Source organism: Chelonia mydas, chromosome 6, assembly GCF_015237465.2.
Source record: "Chelonia mydas isolate rCheMyd1 chromosome 6, rCheMyd1.pri.v2, whole genome shotgun sequence".
NCBI lineage: Eukaryota > Metazoa > Chordata > Testudines > Cheloniidae > Chelonia > Chelonia mydas.
In genome coordinates, this window is record NC_051246.2 from 118,741,003 (window position 1) to 118,753,868 (window position 12,866).

The window sequence follows — 12,866 nt, forward strand, 5'->3', positions numbered from 1 at the left end:
TGTGTGTTCTTGCTCATGAGTTGTGTAGGTTTTTCTCCTGTGAGACTCTTTTTGGTAGTGACTGAGATTTGTTTGGTTTCTCCTTTGCCTACAGCATAGTGAGAGGTATTATCCAGGGGATGCTGCTTTCAGGCATTATCCTCAGGATTGCTGCCCTCAGGCACTTACTTAGCATTTTAAGCTTGCTGGTATGAGGGCTGCCTGGTTTCCTTATGTTTATTAGAGTGCCTTCTGCTTTTTAATTAGTTACTTGTCTAAAGAGCTTCACATTACAAACCTCTTAGAAGCCAGTGTTCAGGTCTGTAAATCTTGAGTTGGCCATTGGGAGTTGAAATAATTGAGTCAGCACAATGTCCCTGGAATAAACACTAAACCACAGGCCTTCCTTGTGCTTGTACCACTTACTGCTATTATGGTACTGGTGTAATCACAAACAGTTCAATGTAGCCACACTAGCCATGGTGAATTGCAGTTTTGACCTTGTCCACACTAGTCCTATGCTAAACCATTTTATTTTCAGTGCCCTCTGGGCACCTATTCTGCAGTTTCTGGTACAATTCCAGAAGCAATGCATGGTGGGAGATTTTGAAAGGCGAACAGTGCATTGTGGATGGACTAGTCTGTGTCCATACTGGCACCAAAACAGTTCAGACTGAAAACAATTTTTAACCTGGCTGAAAACATGTCTAATCCAAGTGGCATTGTGCATTCTGCTAAGCCATTCTCCAGCACGAGGTCTGAAGATGCTCAAAAGAAGTGGATGCCTGTGAAGTAGCCGTTGCTGCCCTGTTGTTAGCCCTTCAGTAGCCTCTGTGAGGAATGTCAAGACATCAAGCTCGCTGTCAAGCTGCGGATCTATGGAACCACAGTTAGACCAACTCCGCTGAATGGAAGTGAAATGTGGGCATAGAGGAAAGCTGAAGAATGTTGGAATGATGTTTTCCATTCTCGTGGTCTCCGTCCACTTCTCCATATCAAGTGGCAGGACAAGATCAGAAATGAGGATATTCAAAAGCCGAACTAGCAATCGTCTCCATCCACGCTAGTTCAGTTTCAATGGCTTTCTTGGCCTGGACATATTATTTGACTAGATGGCCAACCAGTTTCAAAGTGTGTGTACCAAGGAATGCTGCTACTTGGCCGACAATCCCAAGTTTGCCAAAAGCTTCGGTGGTGTGACAAGATTGCCAGGGATGGATATAAACCGAATATACAATCACACCACCTTAAGCACCTTGCCAGAGATTAATCCATGTGGCAATTTGCGAAGAGGCCATGCCCTGTGCTGATGATACTAAGCCATTTGGAGCACCTCTGTGTATGGATGTGAGGTGTTATAAGCTTGCTATGGGGAGCAATTGACTTTCAGGGTGGTCCATGTTTTCTAGTGGAGGTAAGGCTTTACTGACATGTCATTCATACAAGTGAACTGCGTATCTCTATACAAACTGTTTAGGATCCCAAATCAATAAGAGTAAAATCTACCTCCCCTGCAGCAGATCAGCATGCAGAAATAGAACTGATGTGGTGCACAGTCCTTGTGGTGGCTGACTACACAGGAGTGAATTTGACTATACAGAGAACAGGACACTTGCTAGTTTCATTCTCCTGCATGATGTACCAGTAAGCATATTACATTCCTGCTGTGTGCATATATGTCTGCTATCCTAACCACTCTAGCATTTTAGGTGCTTTGTTGATTGTTTGCTTAACCAAAGTGCCAGGATTGTAAAATGGTTTTGCCTTGAATTCAAATACTAAGAGGAAGATATATCGGTGGGTATATCGTCTGTTGGTTAGAGCAGCAGAGAGACTGGGAGTCAGACCTCTTGTGCTCTATATCCAGCTGTGGGGGTGGGTATGGGTATGGTCTGGTGACTAGCCCAGGAGACTGGGAGGCAGGATGGCTGAGCTCATCTCACGAATGTTCTTTTTCATGTGTGGTAGAGTGTCAAATCTGGGACATGGCACATTTGACAGCATCATCCTACTTTACAGAGACATTTAAAAATGTTTTTAAAAAAATCTAAAGCTTGTTTTTAAGAGGTGGCCAGCAAAGGAAAAACGTAGGTGTCTTTGCCATTTTGTTTTGGTTCTCTGTGATGTGTAACATGAACCTTCAAGGTTTTCCTCTCGCCTTGTTTATTACTTTAGAAATATCAGAAAGTTGTGCCTACCTTGAGGATGAGAACTACCTAAACTTCAAAGGGGGTGAAGAATGATAGGTAGAGACCAGGCTAAAAGGGGAACAATAAAACAGTGTTATGGCAGAGATTACTGGGGTTCTTTCTTTGGTTACTTGTGGTAGTTAATTGGATTGCTAGCATTTTCTCATTTTAATGTGCATGTGAATATATTATAGACCCAAACAAACATGGCAAAGGTACAGCTATCTAGAAATGGTTTTCAGATAAATGTATGTAATACAGCATTTAAAACATGTAGGAGTTGTGGAAAGCTGGTGTTCTACCACATGCCCTGGTTTCTTTCTCTCTTCTCCAGGAACCCCAGTTTGGTTCTACATGCAAATAGCACCTATAAGAAATGAACATGAAAAAGTGGTTTTATTCCTGTGCACTTTTAAAGATATCACTTTGTTCAAACAACCAATTGAAGATGATTCAACAAAAGGTAATTTTTAAAATAATTTATTATTAATGTTAAAATATACATATTCAAGTTGAACCTCAGAGCAGAAGCAAACAATGAATGTGAAGTGTTTCTTGGCTTCAGGAAATGCTTAGCAATTTGTAAAAGTTCTGACATCATTCTGCTACGTTTGTGGTATAAAACTCTAAGATCAAGCACAATGTATGTAACATTCACTAACAAGATGCTGACACTATCCCTAGACTTGGTGTATCTTCTTTTTTGGTATGCATCCGATGAAGTGGGCTGTAGCCCACGAAAGCTTATCCTCAAATAAATTTGTTAGTCTCTAAGGTGCCACCAGTCCTCCTGTTCTTTTTTTGGTATGGTTTCACTGATTGTTTCAGCACAGCTAGATTTTGCTTAGATTCGAAACTAGTATCATTCTGAGACACCTTTAGCCACTTTTAATTATTTGTTAAACTTTACTGTTTTAGGAGATTGAAAATTAAACATCTTTCCCTAAGGAGATTATAATTTTCCATTTAGTAAACCCTTTTTTTCCCCCTTGGTGATGAGGTACTGATATCGTTTTCAAGTTGAAGGTGAAATTACAATGAAATGGCCCATTTCGCTTGTTCCTCGTTGCCAGCAATGATATCAACATAGCTCTGGTTGTTGTGTTTATTTGTTAACAGCTGCTGCAGATGGTGTTCATTTGGATGTGCAGTGGCCTATTCAAATAAACATCCAGGGCCAGATCCTCAGCCTTGTCCAAGGACAGCTGCTGGGGAAGGGTAAAAAGGACCTGTTTATACTGTGTCTCTTGATCCTGAGGCATATTCTGTGCTTCATGGCTGCTGTATGCTAAGTTTGTGTGTGTTGTTTTTCTAATTATACTTAGTGCACACTTGGTTAAGGGAAATAATATCCTGTTGCATACAAGATTTGCTTTGCATTTGCTTATCGTTTATTTATTCCTCCCCTTTCTCCGCCCACCGCCCAAACTTGGCAAAGTCTGTGTTTCTCATGAAGAACTATGAAAACCTGGATTTGTGCTGGAAATGGCCCACCTTGATTATCATACACATTGTAAGGAGAGTGATCACTTTAGATAAACTATTACCAGCAGGAGAATGGGGTGGGGGGAGAGAAAACCTTTTGTAGTGATAAACACCCATTTTTTCATGGTCTGTGTGTATAAAAACATCTTCTGTATTTTCCACAGTATGCATCCGATGAAGTGAGCTGTAGTTCACGAAAGCTTATGCTCAAATAAATTGGTTAGTCTCTAAGGTGCCACAAGTACTCCTTTTCTTTTTATGAATACCCAAAGCTTTAAAGAGAGACTCTTAGTGTCATCCAAGTGCAAAAAACCAGGGTCTGAATGATTTTTCTTACAGTGTGGATAACATCTGATTATCCATGCTCAGGTAATTCAAAAGTTACTGAATATATTTGTCAGGCTGTCTGGAGAGGCTTACGAGCATGTGTGCCAACCTCAGGGCAGACTGTCCAGGAACAGGACACAAACCCCAAACTGGCTATCACTAGATTTCACCAACCAAGTAACAAGTGTGAACTCCTCAGACACTATAACAGCCTTAACATGGAGTCCCAGACAGTCCCTTTGGGCACGCTGATCTATCTTGCCACCCAGGCAAGCCTGCCTTTGTGATAGATGGTCCCTTACACCAAAAATCACAATGTTCAGGTTATTCCTAGTCCCAAAGAACCATCACTTTCCCCAGGTCATTTGTACCTTACATCTCTCATCAAAGACAATGCTTGTAGCCAATCCTATATTAAACTAACTAAAGGTTTATCTACCAGGAAAAAGAATAAGTTATTTACAAGGTTAAAGCAGGTAAACATATACACACAAATGAGTTACAGTCTTAGGTATCAACAGGTATTAGATGTTGCTGTAATATGCAAGCTCTTTGTGTCCTTGAGGGCTAACCCAGGCTAAACAGCTTGGGGATCCCTTTCTTATGCATAGAAATTTTGCCCTCTCCCATTCCAAGCAGCATAATGATAAGTTTTTCTTGACATAGATTTTTATCCCTTTTCCCCAGGGCTTAAGCTGATGGGTGACGATTTGTGCACATCTCCGTTTCATGGATGTTTGGGGAGGGGGGCAAGCAACAAAGTCTTTTGTCCAGTGATGTTCCACAATGGTTTGTCTGATGCCCATAGGCCTTCTTTTGTTGGGCAGGAGATGACCCCTCTTGTGGTAAACTAGTATTTCACATTTGATGATTTTTCTCTTCTGGTGGGGCAGGTTTACAGTTTTAGAGCAAACATTTTTATAGTTACAAAGCAAATACGTAAATACTACCTTATATCATAGGATACAGATATTATAAGTGAGATTAATGCATGCAGCAATTTACATGTGTTTGATAAAGTCTAAACACTAAACACCTTCTTAGAACTCTAATAGCTATTTTGACAATACTAATGCACGTGTGAGCCAGACTGGTTTCCAGCTATGGATTTGTCAGTGTTCAGTGAGGCCTAGGAGTCCCGGCATGAGTTGGCACCTGGTCTGCCAGTATTTACTTCAGACTCTCAATAAACAAATAAATAAATATGTTTATAATTTAAAAAGTCCACCTTTGGGCTAAGACCAAGTATGAGAAATTTCTATCCAAAGATGAATTCTTTGTGAAGTTATAAGAGCATGAAAGGACACCTGAAATGGAAATGCCTTCTCAGCCATTGCAGTATTGTTGCTGCCACTAGAATGGAGTTAGTATCTGGTGTGACAAAGTTCCTCCTCTGCCTTGGTGGGTCCTGTGCTTATTGGTGGATTTGCTTGCCTCAGAGATTCACGGCAGCCCTCAGTTTGGCCACTTTTGATTCACTCAGCTAACCTCATCACTGGCCAGCATGGGGAAAAGGAAGGAGAACAATCCCCACAGTCTCTGCTGGTCCACTTAGTGGGTCGGGGAACAGGCCAGGGACCTTCCCCTCTGGTGGGTCCAGGTCAACTCCTCCTGTATTCAGTAGGGAGTTGGGGGCGATGGGGGGAACCCGTGCCCGCCCTCTACTCCAGGTTCCAGCCCAGGGCCCTGTGGATCACAGCTGTCTACAATGTTTCGTGTAACAATTGTGTGACAACTACAACTCCCTGGACTACTTCCCCATGGCCTCCTCCCAACACCTTCTGTATCCTCACCACAGGACCTTCCTCCTGATGCCAGATAGCATTTGTATTCCTCAGTCCTCCAGCAGCATGCCCTCTCACTCTCAGCTCCTTGCGCGCCCCTCAGTGACTGAAGTGAGGTCCTTTTTAAACCAGGTTCCCTGATTAGCCTGCCTTAATTGGTTCTAGCATCTTCTTAATTAGCTCCATGTGTCCTAATTAGCCTGTTTGCCTTAATTGGTCTCAGCAAGTTGTTGATTGTTCTGGAACTGCCCCTGTTACCTTATCCAGGGAAAAGGGACCTGCTTAACCTGGGGCTAATATATCTGCCTTCTATCACTCTCCACAAAGTCACGGGACCTCCTGGTCAACCTCCTCCTGGCCCTGGCGAAAGAGCCATCTATAAAACCAGGGAGAGGAGGTTGGCTGACAGGCCCCACAGTCACAAGCGGCCCCATTTCCGATCCTCTGTCCATTCACGCATCCGGGCAGAGTTCCTCTGGGCGGCGTCCACTGGCTCCCTTGACGCCTTCGAGGAGCAGTGGGCGCTGTCTGGGGTTCTTTGCTCGGTGTCCCAATCAGGTTCCCTTCGTTTGACCCTTTTGACTGCACTCCTGTCCCTGTTATTTCATTAGTTGTCCTCTGGAATCACTTGGCTTCCAGGTCCTGTGGATCCTCCCCTTAGGCTGAAGGGCGGGGTGTGTGTGTGTGTGTGTGTGTGTGTGGCCCTTTATAAGTGGGCGGGCTTCTGCCCGCCCACTTCCTGGATCCCAGTAGGATCACTCTGCTGTAGCCATCTGGCCCGACCCTGTCACACTGGCTAAAAATTCTTCGTTGCACAATAAACTCCGTGGTCTGACGCATGCCCATGACCACTGCTTCAGCCTGGAAAACAATTTCCTGAAACTTTCAAGGTAAATCCCAGCTAATTGAAAGGACTTATTAATTGGACAGGTGTAATGATATGGGGACAAATCCTTCTCCTCCCTCCCCAAACTCAATGGAGGGGTGAGGTTCAGCAAGTAAGGAGATGCTCAGCAGGGAAATCTCTGCACAGAGTTCCTCTCCTTTGCTCCTTTGGGAGAATGGGGTTTGCCCTTCATGGAATCTGCCCTCAAACTCTGTGTGTCCCCAGGGAGCTGCATTAGGCAAAGAAGCCCTGTGCCACTCTCTTGCAGCACCGGTCCAATGGAGCTGTGTTACCAAAGCCTCCCCTGGCTGCGGCTGCCTGAGCGAGACCTACGAAAGAGGAATCCCACCCAGAGCAATGATATTACCTCCCCAGGCTGGCTGAGCTTTCCTGGGGAACCTCTGTGGGGATGGCAGTTCCCCTCTCCTGCCCTCGCTGCTTGTTGGGCTGTCCACTTCCCAGCCCAAGCTAACTGTCTGCCCTTCCCCTTGTATAGATCCTTGCAGAGTGCTTATTCAGAAGGGGTAGTGGATGGCATAATGAACCTTCCTTCTCCCCAGTCTGGGGGATGGGGGTGGGGCATCCATATTGGTTCCACCTCAGCAATATGTGTTTATGGGGGAAAATATTAAGCTGTGAAAATTCTCTCTGTTTATTGCTGTTGTCTGAAATGGGCGGCTCTCATTATTTTCAAATGCCAATTATTATATTTAAGCACCATTCCAAAATATTGCCCTATAGCAGGCTGAGACTTTAACCTGCAAGTTTAAAAAGCCGATTTTCCGGGCAAGAGGGCATATTGTCTTCTGCTTTCACGTGGGCAGACCAAGAAATGCCGCTGAAGTCTAACAGCACTTGATTAGAGAACTTTGGATAAAATATCCAGTCCAAGCCTGTTAACCCCGCATCATTGGCCTGATTTTCCTCTCACTTACACTGATGTAAATCAGGAGGAACTCCCTATGTCTGTTCATCTCTCTCTCTCTCTCTCTCTCTCTCTCTGAAAATATAAAACAATAAATGTTGGCATCATTATGCATCAAGTTGCAGTGAGGAAGGTCTAGGTTGGATATTAGGAAACACTATTTCACTAGGAGGGTGAAGCACTGGAATGCGTTACCTAGGGAGGTGGTGGAATCTGCATCCTTAGAGGTTTTAAGGCCTGGCTTGACAAAGCTCTGGTTGGGATGATTTAGTGGGTGCTGAACCTGCTTTGAGCAGAGGATTGGATTAGATGACCTCCAGAGGTCTCTTCCAACCCTAATATTCTATGATTCTATGAGCATGTGGGAGAAAACCCCCCAGCACTGTCGCATAATCTTTTGTATCTCAAATGAATGAGTCTGTATTGCCCCACTGCACTGGAATTACAGAACTGCTTTGTCAGATGTAGTGCTATAGGATATGCATAATTCATTTTTCTTGCAGATAACATCGCTGTATGCTCACAAGCTCTCAGAGCACTTTAGTTTTGAATTATGGGCTTGATAGATATATAAATTACAATTTACTGGGAAATTTAGAAGCATTTATGAAAAGCACTAAAGTAAAATACTGCTTTAAAGTACTGGAATTTGTCATTGAAAGGGCTTTTTTTTTTTTAAAGACTTTTTTGTTTCGAGAGTCTACCAGGTCTATGAAGTACATAATACATATGCCCACTGTAACTATGAATGGTGTATTTGAGTAGTCTATTATTTAAGATGTCTATTTCATTTAAGATGAAAAATTCAACAGCAATAAAATATCAATGCCATTATGTACTAATCCTGCCATACCAATGTATTCTGCAGGATCGGTAAGTGTATTGCCATATCCTAGAGCTATAATATATCTCACTCCTGCAAAGCACAAGCAAATAGTCTTTAAAATAATAACAATTAGACAGTGACTCAGGAGATAGGTGCTAGGATATGGAACCTTACCCTTCAGTGTCATCGGCTTCGGTGTGTCCCAGATTGATAGGTTGCCAAAAAGCATTTCTTTGGATTTGATGGCTTCAGTCCAGTCTCTAGTGGGCAAATGTCCACATCACAAAAATCATCATTGCAGCTGGCACCACTCTTGGCACTCTGAGCAGGGATGGAGGCTTAGCCATTATCTGACTCGTAGAAGTGATTCCTCTAGGCCTGAATTTTGCACATAAGTTTGCATTGCTGTTGCCAGTCCTCTATCTGTTCTGTTGATAAACAGGTGGCTTAAGTTTTCAGGGCTGTCTACTAGTGCCTTTCACAAAAACTAAATTCACTTAAAAAAAAATCTGAAAATGCCACTTAAAGGAATGTTCCTGATTAAAAAGTCCTGTTCCGTACACAACCCAAAACCACATCAACAGTCTATAAATCTCTTGCAGTTAATGTTTAATGAGAGAATAATCCCATTGAAAGAAAATCTAACCCACTGAGAGGTACAATTAAAATAAAAATTGATGTAAAAGAGTAATGTTGTTTGTTTAAATGGGTACATTTTCTACATATAAAACCAACAGCTCCTAAGCAATATATGAAATAATGAATATAGTTTTGGGTATCCAGGTTTTTAATGCATTTTTTTTGTACTTGCAGCTCAGGTCAAATAGCTGCATTTATTATTAAAGTTAAATCTAAAAATTCCTGTCAGCAGCAGAGTCATGAAACTAGTTAAGAAAAAATGAACAGCAAGATAAATATGGAATGTTCTGCATTTGAGTGTGTTTGCACAATATGGAATCACAGTTAAGCTAGAGGAAAGGCAGAAAATACATATAATATGAAAATACCTAGCTCTTATATAGCACTTTTCATCAGTAGATCTCAAAGCACTTTGCAAAGGAGAGCAGTATCATTATCCCCATTTTACAGATAGGGAAACTGAGGCACAGAGGGGTAAAGTGACTTGCCCAAGCTCGCCCAGTGATTATGCACCCATTTTGAGCTGACCAGTGGCTGGATGTGAGCGCAAAATAGGTGTGTGCCCACTTGTTAGTATGCAATCAATGGTGCATGCAAAAATAGTTGTGCAAAAACAGAAGTCACGCATTTAAATGTATCCTAGCATTGCAGCAGATTATAAAACAAGGGACTACATGGAATTTTGAAGTCAATGAATTTGGCCTAATACTACTGAGGTAGATGGGATACTTTTGTGCACATTGAGTAACACCTTGCTCCTTCAGTGGTCTCCTTGGCTTCAGTGCGCCTGCTTGTCGAGTAAGGCACTACTTAATGCCTGCAAAAGTCTTATGATCTGGCCCATTATTTTCTGCTTGTTTGTTTATTTTTATATCCATTCACCTCTATCCCCGGTAAAGCTACATTATAGTGGAAAAATTTATCATAGAAAATAGTCCATTTCACCAGCTACCCTTTATCCATAATAAGGAACAAACATTTAGCTGATGTAATAATCTGAATGGCTGAACGTCCATAAATGTTTTAGAATTGTATATTCTCATTACTGATGTTAGAAGCTGATATATCTTTCTCATTTTATATTTCCAAACTGCCTGACTCCAAAAATTGCTAGCTCTCTGCTTTGGTTTGTTTGCCATAGAATATAGATGGTTTCAAGTGGTGTTGTATATTAACCATTTCATGCTTTACTAGAAGATGGAAAAAAAGGCCTTTTCATTGTCCGAAGGTATTGCGCTCCTGTGGGCAGGAATCAACATTAGAATTGCTGTAATTACCCTTTGATAGTCTTTTTTTCAGAGAATATCATTGTTAACCTTAGCATTTTTGCTGCGGATTAAGATCTTGGATACTACTGTGAGGCATTGATTTAAATGCCTTCATTATTTCCTTTACTTTTAAGATCAGACAAGCCTTGACAAAGAAGTTAATTGCAACCCAGTAGAAATACATTAATGTTTTCTTAAGGAAAACGAGTCATGTCTTGATTTTCAGCAAAGCAAATATCCTAATAATACAATATTTCCCTGAGACTTTTAAACTCTTCATATTCCCTTATTCATATATGTGGCTTATAACAACTATAATATCAATTACGGCCTCCATTTTCAAATAAGGCAATTCCAAAGTCCTGTATTCAGATCCTCAGTAGTATTTAGGTGCTTAACTTCCACTGATTTCAGTAGGAGCTAGATGCCTAAATGCATTTTGAGGATCTGGGCTCTAAATCCATACTTTTGCTTCTCAATAAACTGTAACAGATACCCGATGATGCTGAGCACCTCCAATTCCCGCTGAAGTTAATAGGAGAGTGTGACAGAGTACCGGGATCAGCCACCGAACCAGCACGCTGGTCACTCTTTAACCAGTTAGACCCTCAGGGAGAGGATTAAGGAGAGGAATTCATGATTTCTAGATTGGATTGGGGCTGGAAAGCTAATGAGCTCATTAGCTTGTTTACAAGGAGACAGGATAAAAGAGCACAGGAAGGAAGTGCAGGGTGGGAGGGGGGAGTGAGAGAGTGCGTGGACAGCCGGACAGACAGGTGGGCGAGTAGGGCCTGACGAAAAGGAGCGCTTTGGAAGAAGACCTCTTTTCTTTCCCCCCACTTTGGAGAAGGAGTAACAAAACTGGTTAACATTCTAAATACTGTGACTGCACTCGTATGTAGAAGGTGGAGGAGTGAAATACTGCAAACAAACTGCATGATGGTACCAATATGAGCAGAGGTCTCTGAGCAAAGCAAAGAGGTCGGGAGCAGTGGTACCCCTGTCAGACTTGGCGGATCCTTCCTTTATCCTTGCAGATAAAGAAGGTGATGGTGGAATTGGTGTAAATGTTTGGCAGACTGGGCGATGGAGGAGATTTTCCAATGCTGGTCGAACAGCAGAAACAAGTGCAGAAGACCTTGCGGAACTTCTAACAGTCCCGCCATTTGAAGAGAGATCTTCTTGCTTGCCTGGCAGGCTCAGCAACAACCAAAACCCCTGCAGGAGTTTATAAGGGAGTAAGCCCAGGTGCAGCAACAACTACTACAAAGTGTGGTGAGTCCTGCAGTGGGGCTTGGCAATCGGGCGCGGGTCTAGGCCCCTGCAAGATGGGCCCCGCAGACGACCCTGATGCCCTTTGTGGTCATATTGGAGAGAGTGGCTTTGGGGGCAGGATGGAATAGGGAAACTGGGCGCCATGGCTAGCACAGGAGACGCTCAGGAGGCCTATGTGGCTCTCAGTGAGGAGCTGACAAGAGATTGCAAAATGGTTAATGTGGCCAGCCTAGACTAGGTGGGCCTTTCGATGGGCAAGTCTCAGTAAAAATGTTGAATTGCAAGATGGATGGACTGGGGGATTACTGCCTCAGGCATTTGCCCCAAAACCGACAGACTAGGCCACTCGGCTGAGGCTGGACATCCAAGGTGTGGACATTACAGACGCTGTTATTCTTGAACAGTTCCTCTGCTGGTGGATAACCACATATGGGTCAGGTGGCATCAATCTGTTACCCTAGATGTAGCAATTAAACTAACAGAAGAGTTTGCAGTGCTGGACATTCCCGGGGGGTGGGGGGAGTTGGCAGCTTGCAGGTTAAGTGGCCAGATCTGGGGAGGAAGACCAGAGAACTTACATCCAGAAAGAGCACTGAGAAGAAGAGGGAGGAGCCCAGAGGAACATCGACGGGGTCTTGTCTGGTGTGTATTACCAGTGTGGGCAGCAGGAATGTGTAAAAAGAGACCGCCCATACACGGAGTGAAGGTTTACAGACTTCTGTGGTTGGACTGGGACTCCCAGCAGGGAGAAAGAAGGAAGCTACCAACTGTTCCTGTAGTGTTGGGGAGAAGGTATCAAAGGGGGCTGGTGGACACTGCCTCCACCTATTCGCTAATCAGGTGGGAGTTGGTGGAACTTTCTGGAGCAAGGGTGTGGCTCGTATGCATATATGAGTGAATAAGAAGCTCTGCCCTGTGGCACAGGTACCCCTGGAAGTTTGAGAGAAGTTCAAAGGGAAATGGGGTGGGGTAGTGGATGGGTTGCTCCACCCCTTCATATTAGGCACAGACTGGAACCCTTTCCTATTAGGAAAGCAAAGGGGCATCCGGAACCCTGGAGGAATGGAATGAAACCCAGGGGGAAAAAAGCCATTAAGTATAGAAGGGCTGGAAAATATTAGACAGGAGGACACAAGCCAGAGAGAAGATAAAGAAAGGGGAAGTACCCCGACAGGCGAAGGAGGAGTGAAAAAAAGACAAGGAAATAGTCTCATAGGCTAAAGATAACCCGGACATATTACCAGCAGTCCTATTAACAAGGAGACAGGATAAAAGAGCTTGGG

At 43.3% G+C, this 12,866-nt stretch overlaps 1 protein-coding gene across 4 annotated transcripts in view; it reads left to right on the plus strand.

Annotated features, from left to right (window-relative positions):
* KCNH5 (potassium voltage-gated channel subfamily H member 5) overlaps nt 1-12,866 on the plus strand; it is a 240,159-nt gene that overhangs the window by 24,829 nt on the left and 202,464 nt on the right. For all 4 annotated transcript variants that reach the window (XM_043549512.1, XM_007068012.3, XM_043549514.1 and 1 more), the window contains one exon: nt 2,503-2,631. In XM_043549512.1, coding sequence (XP_043405447.1) covers nt 2,503-2,631 — 129 coding nt within the window. The remainder of the gene's footprint in view (nt 1-2,502; nt 2,632-12,866) is intronic.